Source organism: Vulpes lagopus, chromosome 3 (assembly GCF_018345385.1).
Source record: "Vulpes lagopus strain Blue_001 chromosome 3, ASM1834538v1, whole genome shotgun sequence".
Lineage (NCBI taxonomy): Eukaryota > Metazoa > Chordata > Mammalia > Carnivora > Canidae > Vulpes > Vulpes lagopus.
Genome location: NC_054826.1, coordinates 69,566,420 through 69,591,856, shown reverse-complemented (window position 1 = coordinate 69,591,856; position 25,437 = coordinate 69,566,420). Strand labels below are relative to the sequence as shown.

Here is a 25,437-nt window from a genome sequence, read left to right as displayed (position 1 = left end):
TGCATTATTTTCTTGACCTCAGTGAGCATCCTTATGACTATTATTTTGAATTCTTTATCAGGTAAATCATATAAGTCCATTTCATTAGGATCAGTTTCTGGAGATTTACCCTAATCCTTTGTTTAGAACAACATGCCTGATTCTTCATTTTGCTTGGTTCTCTGTATTGGTATCAAGATAAGTATTATACAGAGTAGGCACCTCTCCTAGCCTTCATGGACTGACCTCATACAGAAAACACCCAACAATTAGCTTCTACCAACCCTCTCCTTCCCTAGAGAGAAGGAGACTGCTATGGTTTTGCTCTGCTTCTTTTGCTGAGCCAGGGAAGTGAGGAATGAGCTGTGGTGTCTACCAGGCTAAGCTCCTCTCACCTAGATTATGCTAAATATAGCAGAGTTCCAAGAGTAGCAAGATAGAAGCTAGTCCTCAGAGGTTCTCCCTCAGAAAAGTTGGAGTGCTGGGGAACCTGGGTGGCTCAGCTGGTTAAGCATCTGCCTTCAGCTGAGGTCATGATCTAGAGTCCTGGGACCAAGCCCTATGTCAGGCTCCTTGATCAGTGGGGAGCCTGCTTCTCCTTCGCCCTCTACTGCTGCCCCTGCTCATGCTTCTGCATGCACTCACTTACTCTCTCTCTCTTTCTCTGTCAAATAAATAAATAAATAAATAAATCGAAAGAAAGAAAGAAAGAAGAAAGAAAGGAAAGAAAGAAAGAAAGAAAAAGAAAGAAAGAAAGAAAGAAAGAAAGAAAGAAAGAGAAAGAAAGAAAGAAAGAAAGAAAGAAAGAAAGAAAGAAAGAAAGAAAGAAAGAAAGAAAAAGTTGGCTTACTGAACCATTAACCAACCCCTTCCCTCCATTAGGAGATGCTGGAGCTAAGGTTTCTTCCTGATTATATGGAGCTATGCGAGCAGCAGGGACTCCCATGAGATGTCCCAAATCTCCCTACTGAGTCAAGAACTGAGTACAAACTTACTGATTCTTCATTCAATTGAGCTTTCCACTAAATCACAAGGTCTCAAAGATTTGAGACCAAAGGTTTAAGCTGATACTATAAACCCTCCCCAAGAGATGTCATACAAACCTATTGATTCCTCTAATACTTATTCTTTTTTTAAGTATAATTAATACAGTGTTATATTAGTTTCAGATGTACAATATAATGATTCAGCAATTCTATATATTTCTCTGTGCTTATCAAGATAAGTATACTCTTTTTTTTTTAATTTTTATTTATTTATGATAGTCACAGAGAGATAGAGAGAGAGGCAGAGACACAGGCAGAGGGAGAAGCAGGCTCCATGCACCGGGAGCCTGACGTGGGATTCGATCCCGGGTCTCCAGGATCGCGCCCTGGGCCAAAGGCAGGCGCCAAACCGCTGCGCCACCCAGGGATCCCAAGATAAGTATACTCTTAATCTCCTTCTATTTCATCCATTCCCCCACCCACTTCCCCTTTGGCAATGAACAGTCTGTTCTCTGTATTTAAGAGTCTGGTTGTTTGTCTCTTCTTTTGTTTGTTATTTATTTTGTGTTTTAGATTCCACATATGAGTGAAATAATATAGTATGCCTTTCCCTGACTGACTTATTTCACTCAGCATTATACCCTCTAGGTCCATCCATGTCATTGCAGATGGCAAGATTTCATTTTTTGATGGCTGAGTAATATTCTATCATGTGTGTGTACACACATACATACACACACTACATCTTCTTTATCCATTCATCTATCAATAGGCACTTGGGTTGCTTTCGTATCTTTGCTTATTATAAAAGAGTGCTACAATAAACATGGAGGTGCATATATCTTTGAATTAGTGTCTTTGTTTTCTTTGGGTAAATGCCAGTGGTGGAATTACTAGATCACATAGTATTTCTATTTTTAGTTTTTTGAGTTCTCCATAGTGGCATTTCCACTAACAGTGCATGAGGGTTCCTTTTTCTCCACACCCCTGCCAAAATTTCTAATTTCCTGTGGTTCTGATTTTAGCCATTATGAAAGGTGTAAGGTGATAACCCATTGTGATTATGTTTGATATCTGCCATAGAAGCATTTTTCCAGATATATCTCCCCAATCAAGGAAACAAAAGTAATATTAAACTACTGGGACTACATCAATACAAAAAGTTTTGCACAGTGAAAAAAATCAATAAAACGAAAAGGCAGCTTATTGAGTGGGACAAGATATTTGCAAATGATGTATCTGAAAAGGAGTTAACATCCAAAATATGTAAAGACTTATACAACAACTCAATACAAAAAACAAATAATCTGATTTAAATGAGCAGAGAACATGAATAGACATTTTCTCAAAGAAGATATATATATATAGCCAACAAACACATGAAGAGATACCTAATATCACTAATCATCAAAGAAATGAAAATTAAATCCTAATGCTTATTTCTTGAGGCTTTCCAAATATATCTGTCTTATTTGCTCTCATGAACTCCAAACATATCTTTTAGTATCTATTACCTTTCATATGTGCCTTGAGTCCAGTATGTCTAGAACCCATAAACTACCTCTCTTCTATATAAAACTTAAAACCCAGTGCCCAAACAGATTACTAAAAGGCCACTTGATGCTTCCCTTTCCATCTGACCAGATTCCAAACAGTTTCCAAATTGTATTCTTCCTTCATCTCTCTCATTCATTCTCTATCCCACCCCATCATTTCACAACCAGATGACAACACCAGCCTAATCACTAGTCTCTCTGTCTCCACTCTGGCCCCCTACACACTGCTGCCAGTGTAATAGTCCTTACATGCAAATCTACTTATATTCATGCTTAAAATTCTTTAATGGTTCCCCCTTAGCTTTCAGACCATAAACTTTTTAATTTAGCACACAGGCCTTTCACAAGTAGGCCTATGCCTACCTCTCCACCTTCAACCCTTTTTCATTTTTAAACATTTTATTTATTATTTTATGGGGTTTTGAGATCCTTAATAAATTCTGGATATAGGCCATTCATTATATAAATGATTTGCCCATATAGTCTTCCAGTCTGTGGCTTGTCTTTTCATCTCTCTCTTCTCTCTCTCTCTCTCTCTCTCTCTCTCTCTCTCTCTCCCTCATGGTTGACATTCAGTGTTATATCCTTTGAGGGATATAACATAGTGATTTTTCACCTCAACCCTCAGAAGGCTTACAGGTTTTTGAGTATGTACTGCTCCTGCAGTTAAATGTCTCTTCTTCCATCTTCTTTGTCTAGTTAACTCTCCAAACTTGGCCATGCATTATTCATTCAAAACACTTTCCATATAAAACTGCCATTACACCTATGTAACACCTTATACGAACACATTAATTTATGCCTTAAATTCCAGGAGAAAAGAACTGTGGTATTACTTTTCTAAACTTGAATCCCCAAACACAGTAGTGATCATCACAGAGTAGTGCACAAAAACCAATTATTTGCTGAATGGATTAATTAATCAAATTGGAGCTACCTAGAATGATGCTGGTCCTTTTTAAAGTTAAATTTTTACAAGGTTTAAATTTTCTTTGTCCCTAAAATTTTCAATATGAAAGTCAGCACAAATCCGGTGATTTGTACCTTATTAGTCTCCATTTTCTACTTCCTTCCATTCTGTCTTCAATACCAGTCTAGTAACCTGATTTTTCTTAAAACTTAATATCTTCTATATATTTTGCCTAGGATCTTCTGCAGGATATACTCAGCTTCTAATAGCTCTTTAAAATACAGTAATTTCTCTCTTTATAAGCTGCTGATATTTTTAATAAGAAAAAGTTTTTAGAAAGTCTTTTTCCAGGTATACCTGCCTTTTAATAATCAGGAGTGGCTTCAAAAAATCTCAGCTAACAATACAGTAGTGTGTGATTTTTCTGTCAGCATTACAAATATTCTTCACATTCAGAATCATTTGTTCAGTGTAGAAAAGCTTTATAGCAATCTGTGTAGAAAATATTAAAGATGTAGTTCACACAAGAAGTTATTAAATATTAGGCCCATTTCTTATAATGACAATAGTCTATTTCCTAATACAAAGGTACCCATATTTCCATTTTAAAAAAATAAAACTCTAGTATAGTAAATGGAAAAATCTGAAAAATTCAACTCAGGAGTCAAATTCATTTCCCTTCATTTCTTAGGAATAAGGGCAATATTGCACTGCAAGAGTCAAAAGAGCAAGGTACCATGGTGGCGAAAGGTAGGACAGGAAGACGAAAGAAAATGAAAGAGAACACCAGTTCTTGCCAGGTAATTTATATGTCATTTAATCTTTATAAGATCCTTTCAAAGTATTCAGAGTAAGTTTATTATCCTTATAGCTCAGAAAAAGAAACCAAGGCTTACAGATTTTAACTTTTCCAAATTCACCCAGCTAATCAACACCAGAGCCAGGATTCAAGCAAGGTCTCTCTTCTGCCAAAAAAAGAATGGTTTTTTTCTCCACATTGTCCAGACTCCTAAAGAAAGCAAGAGATATATCCTAGCCAATTTCATCTCAAATAAAATTGACCCTTATAAAGTCCAGATGTCAATAAAGTAAGATGTAGTATCCTCAGAAGTACAAATAGTAAAGTTCGGGGAAAAAAAAAAAAAACTTAACCAGTACCAAAAAAGAAATTTCTAAATTCCGATAGAAAATTATGAGCAATAGTGGTAATAAAGCCAAACTGCCTTTCCAAGTTTCTATAATTAATTTAATATTGAAAGATCACCATTCTTTTCTTTATCCTCTCTTACCTTGGATTTGGACCTATTTCCCAGAGAAGAAAACATATATTTTCTTAAGGAACTATATGATTTTAAAATTGCCATATCAGGAATCTTTGATGTACTTAATTATATAACAACTCTGTTTGGGCTGACACTACTTTCTCTATTGGGAATTACTCAGTGAACCATGTTTGCACTAGTTGGTGATCTTAGTCTATGTCCTCATAAATGCTTGATTATAATTGCATCTCTGGGGGCAGTCTCAGTGGAAAGAAGATAATTTAATAGAGATAAGAAAGCATAAAGAAGTCAGGAAATGTATAGCTACAGACTATGAATCAAGATTTGAGTAATATATCGTTGACCTGACATCTAAAAGGAAATATACCACAATAGGGATGAAAAATTCTGTAATTTAGAAAAAAAAATCATTGTAAGGAAGAAAAGAATAAGGCAACATAAGAAGACATTGTGATAGCTTGAAGCCTGGTATTGTCATGCTACCAGCTTTGGTTTTCTTTTTCAATACTCCTCTGGCTATGCAGGGTCTATACAAATTTTAGGATTATTTGTTTCAGCTCTGTGAAAAAGATCTATGGTATTTTGATAGGAATTGCATTGAATGTGTAGATTACTCTAGGTAGCATAGACATTTTCACAATATTTATTCATCCAATCCATGAGCATAGGATATTTTTCCATTTCCTTGTGTCTTCCTCAATTTCTTTCTGCCTTCGGCGTGGGTTATGATCCCAGCATCCTGTGATTGAGCCCTGCACTGGGCTCTCTGCTCAGTGAAGAGTCTGCTTCCCCCTCTCTTTGCTGCTCTGCCTTCTTGTACACACACTCTCTCTCTCTCTCTCTGTCAAATAAATAAATAAAATCTTTTTTTAAAGATTTTAAAATGTAGCAGGGAATTATATAAGAGTGTTGGGGGAGCTCAAATTAAGCAGAAGATTGTGTAAAATAGTAAGATACAATTGGAAGAGAGAAGAAGCTGGCCTTTTCCCATTACATTCCAAACAAGAGCAAGAAATTTAAAAAGTGTCCCACTTCTTTTGAAAGAAGAGTGTGTGTCCAGAAGAAGAAATCTATACCTATAAAGTTGATTCTCTCCCCCTAAAAATCATCTATAATACATTATTATATAGTAGGATGTTATGAATATATGTATGTAAGAGAGAAGAGAGATAGCTGGCTACAGAATTCTTCTTAGGGAAAAAAATTATCTATGCTGAGGAAAATACTTTAAGGAGTACTTTAAGGTAGAAACTGATATATGAGGGCACAAATTAGCAGAAACACTGCATTCAAATGAATAGGAATTTAATGGTGTGAGGGAGAACTAAGGAGAGTAGGTAGGGAAAAAGGAGGTAGAAGAGTAATGAGATTGCTAACGAAGTTGCTAAAGAATTTTGAAGATTTCTAATATACAGATTGGAGCCACTTGGAAGACAGTGTTCTACTACAGGACCCCCTCCCTTTTACCTTCCTAAATTTCTATAAGGTTTGCCATATATACAAATATGCCTGGCCTGGGAGTTTTGGACTGTGTGTGTGTGTGTGTGTGTGTGTTCTCGCGCGCACACGCGCATGCATGTGTGTATGTCAAAATCAAGGGGGGAAAGGTCAATGTCCAATTATAGATTAACATACTATAAAATAGGGATTGAAAGACCATTCATTAAAGTAATTCAGTAATTCAATTCCAAATTCTTGGAAGCAGAGATGGGTCTGAGAATATGAACCCCAGAGAATTTGCAGAAATCTTGGGGAGAACATTATAGTTGATAGGACATAGAATTAGGGTTCAAGCCAATTATAGCTGAATTTTAAGGGCAAGAAGATCCCAGGAGACAAATGATTTACAGCCATAAGTATGCAGATTGTGAGCGATTAAAAAATGAATGTCAAAAAAAGACATAAAAAGAAAGAAAATGAATGAAAGCAAGCAACCAATAGTCACTCGGAACTCCTACAGGGTTATTAAAAATAAGTCATGCCAAGCTAACCTCATGCCCTTTATAACTGGTGTTAGTAGACAGATAAATCCACAATGCCACAGATAATACATCTCGATTTCAGCAAGGCCTTTCTTTAAGAAAGTGCTTAATAATAAAATAAAGAACATTGTTTATACAGTAGCCTAATAAAGCAAGTTTGAAGCTCAATGACTTGACTCAAAATGTGTTAATGTTTGATTGATGTTATCTGCAAAGAAAGTACATTACTGTTTTCCATGTCATTAAACAATTCTTCATGAATAACTTGTTTTTGAAAAATCTGAAAATGATACCAGGTTAGGAGGTAAAGACAAAAATCAAAAGTCAAAAAGATCTGAATGGACTATAACAAAAACCAGAATTAACAGGATAAAATTTAATGAATATAAGTTTAACACCTAACTTTACATATAAAAAAAATAAAACTAGTATCAGAGGAAGATTTGAATTGAGTAGTTTTGAGTTAGAGACTTGGAGGTTTTAACTGCTCACAAAATCAGTATGAACAAACAGCATGACAAGGCTATCACAATAAGGTAAGATAATGTTAGACATTAAATCAAACAGGTAATTGAGTATATTATGGAATGTACACATCAGAGATTTTGTTTATATTTCATGATGTTTTGATTTCAATATTTTATGGGAATTACCTATAATCCAGAATATGAATAGAAAAGGATTTACCTAGACAAGTTTAGGGACTGCTCTTTCTTATATTGGCAAATTAATAATTTAGTCCAATCCTCTTGCTTAAGAAAACTATGATTGATGAAATGTAAAATATTTTGTCTTAAAAACATCTAAGAGCTAACAAAACAGAAAGGAATTTATTGATATGAGTTCCAGAAAAGGTAACGTTTAGGACACAAAAATAGCCATTCACATGAAAAGACAAGACACTATTAGCAAAAAACCAGTGAGTCCAGACACTAAAATTTCTAAATTTTAACTAAAATAAATGTATTTACCATGTTTTAAGTACCTCAATATCAAAATTGAAAATTTCAGCAGGAAGCTGAAAATCATACAAGATATGGAAATTCAAAAGTATTCAGAATAGTCTAAAACTGTCATATTAGGAATATTCCAGGGTCAAGAAATTTTTAGCCTAGGTAAGAGAAGACATAAGTCCTAAGGATAAACATCAGTTATTTGAAAAATGTCTGTTCTTATTACTTTGGTTCTATGTTGCTCAAGAAAGCAAAACTAGAAGCAGTAAATAGAAATAGCAGAAAGACATCTTTAAGCTCTGTTTAAGCTAGAGAAAAATATCTCTAACAATTAGAACTGTCCAAAGTCAGGTTCATCATCTCTTAGAACTGAGACTGTTATTACTGTTAGACAGTTATGTATTGTACATTGCACTGTAGGAAAGAGTCTAATCTACATCAATAAGATAGACTATAAGGGCACTCACCTTTCTCCTCTATAATTTTTAATTCAAATGGAAATTTAATATAACCATAAATACTATTATAAATATGCTTTGGGCTGCCTGGGTGGCTTAGTTGGTTAAACATCTGACTCTTGATCTCAACTCAGGTGTTGATCTCAGGTTCAGGCCCTGCACTGGATGTTAAACCTACTTTTAAAAAAAAAGAAAGAAAGGAAAAAGAAATATTCTAAATCACTAATTCCCAAAGTATGGTCTGAGAAAGCTCCAGGATTAACATATTATAAAAGAGTCCTGGGATCCCTGGGTGGCTTGGCAGTTTAGCGCCTGCCTTTGGCCCGGGGCCTGATCCTGGAGTCCTGGGATCGAGTCCCACATCGGGCTCCTGGCATGGAGCCTGCTTCTCCCTCTGCCTGTGTCTCTGCCTCTCTCTCTTTCTCTATGTCTATGATGAATAAATAAAATCTTTAAAAAAAATAAGAGAGTCCTAAGGTTAAAAAATTGGGGAAACTCTGAATTAAGCAAAATTAAATGCATTTCGTTACATCAATATTTCTCACCAACTTTAATGTGCTTATGTGCATCAAAAATATTCAGAGAATTTCTATATGCAGCATTTACCATTAAAAAAATCCTTTTTTTCATGTTGTACGTTTATAATACAAGCTCTGCAGAATACTCTGTGGTGGGGGGAATGTTGACCCAAATAATCCTAATCTTGATAATATAAATAAAAATTTAGTTTGTCCATTTTTGTCAAAAGAATTGAGTTAATGATATAATTTAAATATAAATTTTTCATGAGGATGAAATAATGAAACACTATCACAATTTACCACAAAAGGTTTTCCCTTTTTCTTGATAAGGAATCATTGCTGTACTACATACACTGATAAGTGTCATAAATGATGTAGCCTAAGCTGAGTTACCAATAAATGTGGGAGAGACTGGAGTTTAGAACACTCCTTTCACCCCTCCTCCTGACATAGTTAAATTATTTAACAACCTGTTATAGGCTCTTAAATTGTCTAAACATTTCTGAAAGGTATTTATAGTTAAGGCCATCCTAACCCTTGGAATACTATGTTCCAAAAAGGGTTTTTTTTCCCCTATGCCTTGAGCGAATTTCTTAAATAAATATGCCCTAGTCTATCTTCAAAATAAAAATCATTGTCATAAGGCTGTTGCTGAAGATTGAATTACAGGAGATAATCTAGCATAGTGCTTACCACATTATAAAAAGTTAATAAATACTAACCATAAAAAATAGTACTTTGTTTTGCTTTGATCTTCAATTATGTCCTGCACAGATCAGTGGAACAGGATTTTAAAAAAAAAACAGAAATGGGCCAACAACTATATGGTCAACTAATCTTTGACAAAGCAGGAAAGAATATTCATTGGAAAAAACTCTCTTCAACAAATGGTATCGGGAAAACTGGACAACTGCAGAATAATGAAACCGGATCACTTTCTTACACCACACACACACACACACACACACACACACACACACACACACACACAAACTCAAAATGGATGAAAGACCTAAATGTAGACAGGAAACCATCAAAATCCTAGAAGAGAACACAGGCAGTGTTCGGCCACCGCAACTTCTTACGAGACGTATCTCCAGAGGCAAGGGTACAAAATCAAAAATGAACCATTGGGATTTCACCAAGAGAAAAACCTTCTGTGTAATGAAAGAAACAATCAACAAACTAAAAGACAACCTACAGAATAAGAGAAGATATTTGCAAATGACATATCTGATAAAGGGTTAGTATCCAAAATCTATAAAGAGCTTATCAAACTGAACAGTCAAAAAACAAATAATCCAATTAAAAAATGGGCAGAAGACATAAATAGATATTTTTCCAAAAAAAGACCAACAGATGGCCAACAGACACATGAAAAGATGTTCAATGTCACTCATCATCAGGGAAATACAAATCAAAACTGCAATAAGCTATCCCCTCCCACCTGTCAAAATGGCTAAAATCAACAACTCAAGAAACAGCAGGTTTGGCAAGGATGCAGAAAAAGGGAACCCTCCTGCACTGTTGGTGAGAATGCAAACTGGTACAGCCACTCTGGAAACAGTATGGAGCTTCCTCAAAAAGTTAAAAATAGAACCACCCTATGATCCAGCAATCCCACTACTAGGTATTTACCCAAAGAATACAATACTAATTCAAAGGGATATATGCATCTCAACATTTATAGCAGCATTATCAATAATAGCCAAATTATGGAAAAAGCCCAAAATGTCCATCAACTAATAAATGGATATAGATTTGGTCTGTAAATACAATGGAATATTAGTCAGCCAAAGAAAAGAATAAAATCTTGCCATTTGCAACAACATGGATAAAACTAGAGGGTATGATGCCAAATGAAATGTCAATCAGAAAAAGACAAATACCATATGATTTCACTCATATGTGGAATTTAAGAAATAAAACAAATCAACAAAGGGGGAAAAAAGAGATGCAAACCAAGAAACAGAGTCTTAACTGAAGAAAGCAAACTGATGGTTAGCAGAGGGATGGTGTGTATGGAGATGGGAATTAAGGAGTACATTTGTTTAAAAAAAAAAAAAAGGAATGCACTTGTGATGAACACCAGGTACTGTATGTAAGTGTTGAATGACTAAATTGTATGCCTGAAACTAATGTTACACTATATGTAAACTGGGATTTAAATTAAAACTTTAAAATATTTTTATATTTTTAAATTTTAAAAAATAAAACAAATGAATAAACAAAAGACTAACTTCTGGCTTTGTTCTTTTGAAGTATATAAGAGTTGCACAATCCAATCAAGTCAGCTTCTGCTGGGTGACATTAAGAAATGAGGCCGAGGCTGGGATGGCACTTTAGGATTGATGCCAGTTTCAGAAAATAGAAATAGAAGTGAGAACACCACCAAGGTAAACTAGCCATCTTTTACTTACAGCTGACACGTGCTGCAAGAGACACATGACATCTATCATATCTGCGAGGATAAGGAGTCTGGTAACTGCAGCCAACAAGGCACGGGCAGCTTGAACCACAGCTTCCCTTTTGGGAAGATAACAGGGATCATCTGCAAATCTCTCAGCTGATACTTTCAGAGCTTCACCTGAAAAACACAATCCAAAATAATATACTTTAAGTTTCAGCTATACCTGTTAAGCATTTATAAACCTAATTCCAAATACATTCTATGACTAAACATAATATTAAAATAGTGTCAGTTACACTAGAACATTGTCTCTTAATAAACAATGGAGTTTAAAATCAACATTTGTTTTTGATAAATGCTCTGGAGTTTAGGAAGCATGATACCATTTTCCTGCAAGAGAACTATGCTCAAATGACTAGCAACATCTAGCAAAATTGCTGTCAAGTTCTGCATTTGCTGAATCTCATTTACTGTGAAAGATTTCATTACTAAGACTTCAATTGGAAACAATCTTGTTTATAAAAGTAATAAATCTTCATTGAGTTACTTTCCAAGTCAGTGTTAGAAAGAACTAGCCTTTGATACAGGAATTCTCTGATAAAAGTTTAACATAGGCAGATTTATTCTAAACTTAGTTATAAAAATTATATTTCATAGTACATAATTGTTAGAGAAATACACCTACAATTTTCAAGATTTTTTCATTGAAAATACATTTCATGACAAAAGAAATGTGTACTCATTCATTTTATAAAAGTTCACAATTCAAGGGCACCTGTGAGGTTCAATGGTTAAGGATCTGCCTTCAGCTCAGGTCATGGTCCCAGGGTCGTGGTACCAAGCCCCATATCGGGCTCCCTGCTCAGCAAAGAGTCTGCTTCGCTCTCTCCCTCTGCCCCTCCCCTCCACTTGTGCTCTCTCTCTCACACTCTCTCAATAAATAAAAACAAAAAAGTTCACAGTTCAGAAGGGTATAAAATGAAAAAGTTCTTCATTATCCCTCTCCAGTAACATAATTGTTAAAGAATTATCATATCCACTACTTTTTAAGTTTTTCAATTTAAACTTATTATGAAAACAATATGTGCTCATTACTTTTAAATAATTCTCCATACTGAAGAGTATAAAGTGAAAAAAATTCTTTATGAAGTCTCCATATGAGTCACCCAAAAATATTCACTGAATTCTTGTATATCCACCCAGAAATTTTTCCACGAATGTATGTTTTATGTGTGCATATGTATATATGTATATTTATATGTATAAATTTGTATATATGGATTTATGTATATATTTAAATCTATTTTTATGAATATGTTCACATATTCATATATGTTAATATATAAAGAAAGATTTTCTCTCATAGGAAAACAGACATTTTATGTTATAAATGGAACATACAAAAGATACAGGTATAGATCCTTTTCACAAATATTATCATACTATAAAAACTTTCTATAATTTGCCTTTTAATTTATCAATTTATTTTATTTTCACATTGGGATGGATATAAGTGACCAGGAAACATTAAAAGATGCATAGTAATAACAATACAGGTTCTGAAGCTGTTCTGCTTCAGTATCTGCCCTACTACCTCAAACAAATCACTTAACTTCTTTACACCTTATATTTCCTCTAAATAGATCTAATAATAACAGTACCTATTATTTTTATGAAAATTAAATAAGAACAGAGCTTTGAGCTTAGTAAAGACTTGATAGGCAGTTGTTCTTTTTCATACTTGAGTAAAGTTACATTTTATTGATATACTATAACTTATTTTACCAGGCCTCTATTAAATACATAAATCATTTCCAACTTTTTCCTACTTCAAACAGTACACAAAGAATGGCACATATCTTGCATGCACGAACAAATTAGCTGGAGGATAAATTCTTAAAAGTAGAACTGCTAAGTCAAGAAACAAATGAATTTTGTTTTCATATATATATTGCCAAAAACTTCTCCAAAACACAGCCATCTCACCAACAATAAAGGGCTTGTCTTATTTACTCCATTAATATTTTAGTTTTTATTTATTCATGAACTTCAGCATAATAAAAATGAAATGAATTATTTTTATTAAATATAACAAAGAATATTGTTAATAATGGACAAAATCTGTGAAGAGGATCTGAGATTGTCTCAACATGTAGTTTATCACCTTTAGCTCTCTTAGCAATATGAAGTTAGGAATTTGAACTATTAAGTCAGACACTTTTAAGGTCAAATTCTTGTTAGCCTCTTCTAGCTCTGAGACCTTGAGTGCTTGAATACTTTCAGCATCCTCATCTAAAGGAAAAGGATAGAAATATTACTTATCTCACAGTGTTTCTGAGATGATTAAATGAGATATAATTCCTAATATGCATTTAACACAGTATCTGGACTTGGGAAGCACTCAACAAATAGCTCTTATTTTCTCAGGAAATTTTTAGTAGAGTTGGTAAATTTTTAAGACCAGGAAATGGTGATTTTTATGTATTTCTCTGCAACTCAGAATTTCTGCAAGGAGACTGAAAAACTAAAGCGACCTCAGAAATGTAGAGAGCAGATGAATTCCCATAAAAAGATTATCTTTTCTTGTCATGATTCTAAATTGTAAAGTTATGACAGCCTTTAGACAATATTATCTTTGACTTCATATACTAAAACTAAATATACATTAAAAAGAATTATGTGTTCTTGACCAAAAATGATGGGATGTTGAACAACTGGCTGAAGAGTCATACTCAGGAAAAGATCATTTAAACATTAAAGAACTATTACAACATTTGTCTCCATTAAGGTAATATGAAGAGAAAATCAAGTAACACTGTTGGGAGAAAAACAGTTACTCCTGAGATACATTAACAAAGATGCTGTAAGTAAACTTCCTATTACTGGACTCATTATCCTCCCTTCTGTACAAAACTCTCTACCTTTTTCAGCTTCAGCTCAAACTTCTGGTCCCAACATAAATATCACTTTCCTCAATGAAACCTCAGATCCACCATTACTAAGGGAGGTCTCACAGTAAGATTGTAGGCTTCCTATTATAGCTAAAAATCTTGGTTTACTATAATGGCTTGTAACAAAGTCTGTCTTTAATTCTATTTTTTGAAGTTTTTCTTTAAATTCTAATACTTAACATATAGTGTACTATTGGTTTCAAAAGTATAATTTAGTGATTTATCACTTACATATTACACCCAGTACTCACCACGACATATGCTCTCCTTAACATCCATCACCCATTTAGCCCCTCCCTTGCTTACCTCCTCTCCAGAAACCCTCAATTTGTTCTCTATAGTTAATAGCCTCTTATGTTTTGTCTCCCATTCTTTTTTCTTCCTCTCTCCCATGTTTATCTATGTCTTAAATTCCACATATGAGTGAAATTATGTAGTATTTTTCTTTTTCTGAATGACTCATTTCACTTACCATAATCTAACTCTATCCACATCATTGAAAATAGCAAGATTTCATTCTTTTTGATGGCTGAATAATATTCCAGTGTGTGTGTGTGTGTGTGTGTGTGTGTGTGTACCACCTCTCCTTTATCCTTCAATCAGTCGATGGATATTTGGGCTCTTTCCATAATTTGGTTGTTGTTGATAATCCTGCTACAAACAATAGGTGCATGTGCCCCTTTGAATCAGTATTTTTATATCCTTTGAGTAAATACCTAGTAGTACAATTGCTGGATCATATGGTAGTTCTATCTTTAACTTTCTGAGGAAACTCCATACTGTTTTCCAGAGTGGTTACTTTTTCCAGAAGGTAGGCATAGTGTTTCACAAGTAGGCTTATGCCTACCTTCAATTCTTTTTAATTTTAATTACTGTTGGATTTGATTTGTTAGTATTTTATTGAGAATTTTTGCTTTTGTGTTTATCAGGGTTATTGGTCTGTAATATTCCCTTTTAGTGGGGTCTTTATCTAGTTTTTTAATCAAGGTAATGCTGGCCTTGTGGAATGAGTTTGGAAGTTTTCCTTCCATTTCTATTTTGTGGAACAGTTTGAGAGGAATACATATTAACTCTGCTTTGTATGTTTGGTAGAATGCCCCTGGAAAGCCATCTGGCTCTGGACTTTTGTTTTTTGGGAGATTTCTGATTACTGATGCAATGTCTTTACTGGTTATGAGTCTATTGAAATTTTCTGTTTCTTCCTGTTTCAGTATTGATAGTTTATATATATGTTTCTAGGAATTTATCAATCTCTTCCAGATTGCCCAATTTGTTAGCATATAGTTGCTCATAATATTCTTGTATAATTGTTTGTATTTCTGTGGTATTGGTTATGATCTCTCCTCTTTTATTCATGATTGTATTTATTTGGGTTTTGTGCTTTTCTTGCTTCTTGAGATAGGCCTGTATTGCTATGTACTTCCCTCTTAAGACTCTAAATCAAAACGCTAATGAGAGTGGCTCTCATTAGTCAGAATGGCTAAAATCAACAATACAAGAAATAACAGGGATGCCTGGGTGGCTCAGCAGTTGAGCGGCTCCCTTCAGTCCAGGGTACAATTCTGGAGTCCCGAGATCAAGCCCCACATTGGTCTCTCTGCATGGAGCCTGCTTCTCTCTCTTTGTCTCTCATGAATAAATAAAATCTTAAAAAAATTAAAAAGAACAGATGTTGGTGAGGATGTGGGAAAAGTAGAATCCTCTTACATTGTTGTGGGAACGCAAACTGATGCAACCAATTTGAAAAACAGTATGAGGATTCCTCAAAAAATTAAAAATAGAACTACCCTATTATCCGACAATTGCACTACTAGGTATATACTCAAAGGATACAAAAATACTAATTTGAAGGAATACATGCACCCCAATGTTTATAGCAGCATTAACAACAATAGCTAAATTATGCAAAGAACCCAAACATCCATGGACTGATGAATGGATAACAAAGTGGTGGAGGGGAGGAGTTAAGATGCAGAAAGGTAAGGAGACCTAAGGGTTGCCTCATCCTTTGAACACAGCTAGGTTAATATCAAATCATTTTGAACAACTAGGAAATCAATCTGAGGATTAAGAAAATAATCTGCACAATTGGAGGAAGAGAAAGTAGCAGATGCAAGGTTCAGAGACGTGAATTGGAAAAGAGAAAAGCTGCAGTACCACAGAGAGGAGGGATCCTTTTGTGCAGAGAGAAGTCAAGGAGAGAGGAAGAGAGCAGGAGCAAGCAGCATATAGGGTTTGTGCAAGATGCCAAGGTGTGGTGATCCCTTGGGTCACACTGGAAGACAATGTTTCCCTTCCTGGAGTACATTTGAAAGAGGGTATATTGCCTCTCGTAGGACAAGGCTGCTCCAAGTCTGCTCAGTAGTACAGCCGTTCAACATCAGGAGACAGAGGTATGCACAAAAGGCAGATAACCTGGTTGCAGCTTTTCACTGTGCTTCATCATAGACTCAACACACCTGGGCGGTTATGTGACTGCTTTTCTGGGACAGAACAGCACCAGGCACAGCACTGCGAGGCTCTTCTCCTCAGAAGGAGAGCAGGTCCATGCTTTGCCAAGTTCTCTAAGTTTTGGAGTTTTGAATCTCAGCCACTAGCCAGAGATAAAATAAAGGAGAACTGTGGTACCAGGAGTGCCCATGTCCTGGGCAGAGACAGGTTGAGGGAAGAGATCTGATGAAAGCCTGGGACACAGGAAGGAAGGTAGTTCACTTTTCATATGGCCTTCTGAACAGTGGCAGCCATGAGTTTCCCTCCCCAGGACAAGATGGTGCCATCTTCCACCGTGTTCCCTCCACCTACCCACATAGACTTGAGAGAGAATTACAGTGCCTCCAGTGGAAGCTGGAGTAGCTTACATCAAACCCTGCACCCCTGTGCCCAGCAGGGGCATCTTTACTAGGGCAAGTCTGACTGTGAGCCAGTGCAGGAGGGGCATCTCCCTCAGAAGACCTACAGAGGCTTTCTGCATAGACTGCTCCAAAGCATCAGCTTCTGTTGTGGAAATAGAAGAGGCTTTCTTCTTCCCGCACCCCTTTTCTTTTTTCTTTGGAATCAGGCTTATAGTTTTTTGTTCACTGTTTCATTTTCTCATTTTTTGGATCAGGCTTCTTTTTCTTTTCTTTTTTCGTTCTTTCTTTTCTTTGGAATCAAGCTTATAGTATTTTGTTTGCTTGCTTTTCTGTTCCTTTTCTCTTTTCTTATATCAGAATTTTTTTAAAAATTGGGCTTATCTTAAATAAATAAAAGCACACATAGTTAAAGGTCCAAACACTCCCCACTGTAAGCAAAGAGAAACTCTGCAGAGACTGACCTGTGGGAAAGAGCAGCTAAAACACAACAGCAGAATGTAAACAGCACACAACAGAAACACTTCCTAATGTGCAAAGCCCTCAGGAGCAGGAAACATAACAAGCTTTTATAACACACAAAAGACAGAAACCTAGACATAATGACAAGATGGAGAAATTCTCCTCAAAAGAAAAATCAAGAAGAAATCACAGCCAGGGATTTGCTCAAAATAGATACAAGTAATATATCTGAACAAGAAATTAGAACAACAGTCATAAGAATATTGGTTGGGCTCAAAAGAAGCATAGGAGACACCAGAGAAACCCTGGCTACAGAGATATGAGACTTAAAAAAGAGGCTAAAATAAAGTGTGCTACAACTGAGATGCAAAAATAACTGGATATAATCACAATGAGGATGGAAGAAGCACAGGAATAAATAGGTGATACAGAAGATAAAATTAGAGAAAATAATGAAGGGGAAAAGAAGAAGGAAAGAAAACTATTAGATCACAAATACAGACTTAGGGAACTAGGTGATTCCACAAAGCACAATAATATCCATATCATAGGAGCCCCAGAAGAAGAGCAGGAAAAAGGGACAGAAGGTATATTTGAACAAATTATAATTGAGAACTTGCCTAATCTGGGGAAGGAAACAGGCATTCAAGTCCAAGAGGCAAAAGAACTCCTCTCAAAACCAACAAAAACAGGTCAATACCAAGACATTTAACAGTGAAACTTGTAAAATACAAAGATAGAAAGAGAATAGATAGAAAAGATAGAAAGCAGCTAGGGACAAAATTCCTTAACATACAAGAGTACACATAAGGTTAGCAGCAGACCTATCTACAGAAATTCGACCAGCCAGAAGAGAGTAGCATGATACATTCAACATGCTAAATGGGAAAAAATATGGAACCAAGAACACTATATCCAGCAAGGCTGTCATTCAGAATAGAAGGAGAGAGGGGTGCCTGGGTGGCTCAGTTGGGTTAAGCATCTCACTTCAGCTTAGGTCATGATATCAGGGTCCTAGGATCAAGCCCTACATCAGGCTCCCCACTCAGTGAGCAGTCTGTTTGTCCCTTTCCCTCTGTCCCTTCCCCTGCTCATTCTCTCTCTCTCTCTCTCGATCTCTCTCTCTCTCTCTCTCTCTCTCTCCCTCTAATAAATAAAATCATTTTAAAAAAATAATAGAGAGAGTATAAAGAGTTCAAAGACTAGCAAAAACTAAAGGAATTTATGAACACTAAACATGCTCTCCAAGAAATATTAAGGGATACACTTTGAGTGGGAGAGACAAAAGCAATAAAGACTGGAAAGGAACAGAGCTATAGAACAGTGACTTTACAAGTAACATAATAGCACTAAATTCATATCTATCAATAATTATTCTGAAGGTAAATGGACTAAGTGCTCCAATCAAAAGACATAGGCTATTAGAATAGATTTAAAAAAAAAAAAAACAAGACTCATAAATATGCTACTTATAAGAGACTTATTTTAGACCTAAAGACATCTGCAGATTGAAAGTGAAAGGGTGGAGAACTTATCTATCATGCTAATGAACATCAAAAGAAAGCCAGAGTAGCCATACTTATATAATACAAACTAGATTTTAAAACAAAGACTGTAACAAGAGATGAAGAATGGCAGTATATCATAATAAAGGGGTTTATACAACAAGAAGATCTAACAGTTGTAAATATTTATTTAGGGCCCCAACTTGGGAGCACCTAACAAACATAAAGAAACTCATGATAAGGGATCCCTGGGTGGCGCAGCGGTTTGGCGCCTGTCTTTGGCCCAGGGCGCGATCCTGGAGACCCGGGATTGAATCCCATGTCGGGCTCCCGGTGCATGGAGCCTGCTTCTCCCTCTGCCTGTGTCTCTGCCTCTCTCTCTCTCTGTAACTATCATAAATAAAAAAAAAAGAAACTCATGATAATAATATAATAGTAGTAGGGGATTTTAACACCTTACTTACAGCAATTGACATATACCCTAAGCAAAAGACCAAAAAGATGCAAAGGCTTTGAATGGCACACTGGACCAGATGGACTTAAAAGATATATTCAGAGAATTTCATCCTAAACCAGCACAATACAAATTATTTTCAAGTGCATATGGAACATTCTCCAGAATACATCCTATACTGGGTCACAAATCAGCCCTTAACAAGTACAAAAAGGCGGATACTATATCATTAATATTTTCAGGCCACAATGCTATGAAATATGAAGTCGACCACAAGAAAAAAATCTGAAAGACTGCAAATACATAGAGATTAAAGAACATCCTACTAAAGAATGAATGGTTTAACCAAGCAATTAAAGAAGAAATAAAAAACATGTGGAAGTAAATGAAAATGAAAACACAAGAGTCCAAAACCTTTGGGATGCAGCAAAGGCAGTTCTAAGAGGGAAGTATATAGCAATACAGGCCTACCTCAAGAAGCAAGAAAAGTCTCAAACACACAACTTAACCTTATACCTAAAGAATCTGGAAAAAGAACAGCAAATAAAGCCTAAAACCAGCAGAAGAAGGGAAATAAGATTGGAGCAAAAATAAATGCTATAGAAATTTTTTTAAAAAACACAGAATAGATCAATGAAATGAGGCACTGATTCTTTGAAAGAATTAACAAAACTGATAAGCCCTGAGCCAGAATTATCAAAAAGAAAGGAGAAAGGACTCAAATAAAATCATGAATGAGGAGCACCTGGGTGGCTCAGTCAGTTAAGCATCTGCCTTCGGCTAGGGTCATGGTCCTAGGGTCCTGGGATGGAGCCCCATGATGGGATCCCTGTTCAGCAGAGGGCTTGTTTCTCCCTCTCCCTCTGCCTGTTGCTCTCCCTCCTTGTGTTCTGTCTCAAATAAATAAATAAAATCTTTTTTAAAAATAAATAAAAAAATAGGGACGCCTGGATGGCTCAGGGGTTGAGTGTCTACCTTTGGCTTAGGGTGTGATCCCAGAGTCCCAGGATCAAGTCCCGCATCAGGCTCTCCACAGGAAGCCTGCTTCTCCCTCTGCCTATGTCTATGCATCTCTCTGTTTGTCTCTCCTGAATAAGTAAATAAAATCTTAAAAGTATATACAATTAGTTTAGAAGAAAGAAAGAAATCATGAATGAAAGAGGAAAGATCACAACACCACAGAAATACAAACAATTATAAGAGGAAAACAATAAGCAACAACATGCCTACAGATTAGGCAATCTGGAATAAATGGATAAATTCCTAGAAACATAAACTACCAACACTGAAACAAAAAGAAACAGAAAATTTCAACAGACCTATAACCAGTAAAGACATTGCATCAGTAATTAGAAATCTGCCAACAAGCAAAAGTCTAGAGCCATATAGTTTTCCAAGGGAATTCAACAAAACACTGAAGAAGAACCAATACCTATTCTTTTGGAGCTATTCCAAAAAATAGAAATGGAAGGAAAACTTCCAAATTCATCCTATGAGGCCAGCATTACCTTGATTCTAAATTCAAAGACCCCACTAAATAGAATTACAGACCAACATCCCAGATGAATATGGAAGCAAAAATTCTCAATAAAATACTAGCAAATTGAATCCAACATACTTTTTTTTAACTTCAGGTTACTTATTTATTCATGAGAGACATACACAGAGAGAGAAAGAAGGCAGAGACACAGGCAGAGGGAGAAGCAGACTCCATGCTTGACGTAGGACTCAATCCCGGATCACACCCTGGGCCAAAGGCAGGCGCTAAACCGCTGAGCCACCCAGGGATCCCCGAATCCAACATACTTTAAAAGGATTATTCACCACAGTTAAATGGGATTTATTCTGGGCCTGCAGGAGTGGTTCAATATTCACAAATCAGTCAATGTGATGAACCACATTAATAAAAGAAAGAATAAGAACCATAGGAGCCTCTCAATAGATGTAGAAAAACCATTTGACAAAATACAGCATCCATTCATGATAAAACCTTTCAAGAAGGAACATAACTCACCATCATAATGGCCATATATGAAAGACCACAACTAATACATTCCTCAATGGGGAGAAACTGAGAGCTTTTCCCTAAAGTCAGGAACATGACAGGGATGTCCACCGTCACCACTGTTGCTCAACATAGTACTGGAAGTCCTAGCCTCAGCAATCAGACAACAACAGAAAAAATAACAGAAGGCACCTAAATTGGCAAGGAAGAAGTCAAGCTTTCACTCTTGACAGATGACATGACACTCCATGTAGAAAATCCGAAAGACCCCACCAAAAAATTGGTAGAACTTATATATGAATTTAGCAAAGTTAAAGAATACAAAATCAATGTACAGAAGTCTGTTGCATTTCTATACACCAATAACGAAGCAGCAGAAAGAGAAATCAAGGAATTGATCACATTTACAATTGCACCAAAACCATAAGATACCTGGAATAAATCTAACCAAAGAGGTAACTTCAGGTACACTGAAAGAAACTGAGGAAGACACAAAGTAATAGAAAATATTCCATGCTCATGGATCGGAAGAACAAATATTGTTAAAATGTCTATACTACCCAAAGCAATCTACACATTCAATGCAACCCCTATCAAAACCAGAACCAACACCAGCATTTTTCACAGAACTAAAGCAAACAATCTTAAAATTTGTGAAACCAGAAAAGACCCCAAATAGCCAAAGTAATTTGAAAAAGAAAAGCAATCTGGAGGCATCACAATTCCAGACTTCAAGCTATATTACAAAGCTGTAGTCATTGAGACAATATGGTACTGGGAAAAAAAAAAAAACAGACACGTAGATCAACAGAACAGAAAAGAAAACTCAGAAATGAACCCACAACTATATGGTCAACTAATCCTTGACAAAGCAGGAAAGAATATCCAATGGAAAAAACTCTCTTTAACAAATGGTGTTAAGAAAACTGGACAGCAACTGCAGAAGAATTAAACTGGATCATTTTCTTACACCATACACAAAAATAAACTCAAAATAGATGAAAGACCTAAATGTGAGACAGGAAACCATCAAATTCCTAGAAGAGAACACAAGCAGCAACCTCTTTGACCTCTGCTGCAGCAATGTCTTATACTCATTACCAAAGGCAAGGGAAACAAAAGCAAAAATGAACTATTGGGATTTCATCAAGATAGAAAGCTTTTGCACAGCAAAGGAAACAGCTGACAAAACGAAAAGGCAACCAATGGAATGGGAGAAGATATTCGCAAATGATATCTTTGATAAAGGGTTAGTATCCAGAATCTATAAAGAACTCATCAAAATCAATATCCAAAAAACAAATAATCCAGTTAAGAAATGGGCACAACATATTAGCAGACATTTTTCAAAGAAGACATACAAGTGGCTAACAGACACTTGAAAAAATAGACTTAACTACACAGAACAAACTGAGGATTACTGGAGGGCAGGTAGGTGGGTAGATGAGTTAAACAGATGATAGGTTTAAAGGAGGGCACTTGCAAAGAACACTGGGTGTTGTGTGTAAGTGATGAATCACTAAATTCTATACACGAAACTAACATTGTACGTTAGCTAACTGGAATTTAATAAAAACTTGGAAAGAAAAAATTAAGAAAAAAAGACTAGTCAGAGTAAGAGCAGCATTGATCCTGGTCGCCTTGGTATTCCCGGGTCTAGAATAGTTTCTACTCTATTGCATATATCCAATATATTGAATATGTGTTGCTGAATGAATATGTGAATTAACATTATCCATTCTCCTTTAACAAATATATGTTGTTCCCTATTTAACATAGCTCCATCCTAGGCATCCAAGATATAGAGATCAATACAATGCAATTTTGCAGCCCAGTAATTTCACAAATGAGAGCCAATAAACACTGATACAATCTATGCAGAGCTCAAGCAGAGACCTGTACAAAGTACTAAGAGGCACAGAGAAGGACCTATGTCTGGCTGATATGTCAGAAGATACAAGGAGAAATGTTCAAGGTAAGAGCAACATGTTCCAGCTACTTATTGTCAAAGATAGCTGATTTATATAATTTAGCTAGTTCACTGTGAAATTGTCTTCTGTCAGGAAAACAATGGCTATTTTCCTAATAGAAAAAAAGTGTAACAAATTCCTTTGTATCTACAATACTAGCATCCATGTGTTTATAAAGTCTTCACATGAGTAGCCTGTTCTTTTGAAATATCATTCCCAATCTTTCAATGCTTTTACTCTGAAGTTTAATGGATATGAAATTTCACTATTAAAACACATTCAAATAAAGAACTATATTTTTTTCTTCAAGAAACCCTACTCCATAAAAGCAACCCACTGATGCTCTTGAAAATACCACAAGAGCTAGGTTCAGGTTTTTAACCTTCAAAAAAGTTAGTTATGAAATGTCTACTTGAATAATGTTCTGAAATATATACTCCACAAAGATATATATAGGTATATCTTGTACATATACATGTAATATGTGAAAACTTCTGAATATACACAAATCTGATATGTAATCAATGTATATGATCACATAAATAAACCCCAGAAATAAAAAAAGTTATTGGCTAAATAGACACATTACAAAATATTCTTCACTTTATTAAAAATAGTTGAATGCTTCTTTTAAATAGCAAGTTCTTGGGATCCCTGGGTGGCGCAGTGGTTTGGCGCTTGCCTTTGGCCCAGGGCGTGATCCTGGAGACCCGGGATCGAATCCCACATCAGGATCCCGGTGCATGGAGCCTGCTTCTCCCTCTGCCTGTGTCTCTGCCTCTCTCTCTCTCTCTCTCTGTGACTATCATAAATAAAAATTAAAAAAATAAAATAAATAGCAAGTTCTTTTGTCAAATTCAAGAGTACAACTCCACTTTCTAAAAGTGATTGTATTGATTATAAACTCCAAAACCAAGAAAACACTGTATATGCAAAACATCCAGAGGAAAAAGGGGAACAACCAAAATGAAAGGGAGCAAAGGCTAAAGATCAAATTTCCTCCAATTTTTATAATGAACATTTTATTTATTATTCAATTAAGATTTCTAGTATATGTGTCTGGCCACCCTTCTGTGTTTTAATATACCATACCATGTAACATGCAGGAATGTATATTAATTGATTCACTATATAATACCATACTCCAGTATAATGGAGTTCCCAGGCTGAAACTGGGCCCAAGGGGTTTGGTTTTATTTGTTTTTAATTGGGAAACAACCATTTGAATTTAAAAACTCCTAAAAAGGGGATCCCTGGGTGGCGCAGTGGTTTGGCGCTTGCCTTTGGCCCAGGGCACGATCCTGGAGACCCGGGATCGAATCCCACGTCGGGCTCCCGGTGCATGGAGCCTGCTTCTCCCTCTGCCTGTGTCTCTGCCTCTCTCTCTCTCTCTGTGACTATCATAAATAAATAAAAATTAAAAAAATAAAAATAAAAAAATAAAAACTCCTAAAAAGTGGGAGCTTGCATTTAACTGTGGAGAATATTGATTTTTTTTTTTCAGAGAAAAGAGGAAGGTGACTTCAACTAGGTCCTAAACTTACACAGACGTTAAAAAAAAAAAAAAAGCAAAGACCTTGTTTACAATGTTTGACAGATTTAACTACAAGGAGCAAAAACATTTTGTATGTTAAAGTAAAACCTCATGATGACAGAGGGAAAGGCCAAAAAGCTAGCCACTGCTGTGTGAACTCAAGCTTGAAAGCTACAAGAATATCAACAGCAGCTACAAGGACATCAGCAAGACCTACAGACTCAGAATGTAGCTGCATATAGTGGCCACTGAAAATATTGGCCGTATTTTATTTCCTTTTCATTATCTCTAAACTCTAAGTCCTTACTACAAATTAGAATTTGGTTCCAGCCAAAGTAGGATAACAAAACCAGATTTTCTTTCCCACCTGAAAATGGACAAACTATATTAAAAAACAGTTGTGAAGGCACTGGGCATCAGGCAATAAAGGACAGCAATCTCTGAGAAATAGGAAACAAGCAACATGAGCCCTTTGAGAGCCCTTACTTATTGTCTTGAGAGACTTTCGAGGCCACAGGCAGGAAGGGAAAATTAAGACAGTGCCTGGCAAACTCTTTGAACTGAAGAGATGGAACTAAGAGTCCACAGAGATGATGGCAGCTAAACTACACAGAACAGATAATGAGAAAGAAGAAAGATATACAGAGAGAACTCCAAAGATTTTCAGAA

General features: G+C 35.8%; 1 protein-coding gene across 7 annotated transcripts in view; it reads right to left on the bottom strand.

The window, feature by feature from the left end:
* Positions 1-25,437, bottom strand: part of CTNNA3 (catenin alpha 3) — a 1,730,823-nt gene that overhangs the window by 1,576,796 nt on the left and 128,590 nt on the right. For all 7 annotated transcript variants that reach the window (XM_041748054.1, XM_041748055.1, XM_041748056.1 and 4 more), the window contains exon 4: positions 11,049-11,215. In XM_041748054.1, coding sequence (XP_041603988.1) covers positions 11,049-11,215 — 167 coding nt within the window. The remainder of the gene's footprint in view (positions 1-11,048; positions 11,216-25,437) is intronic.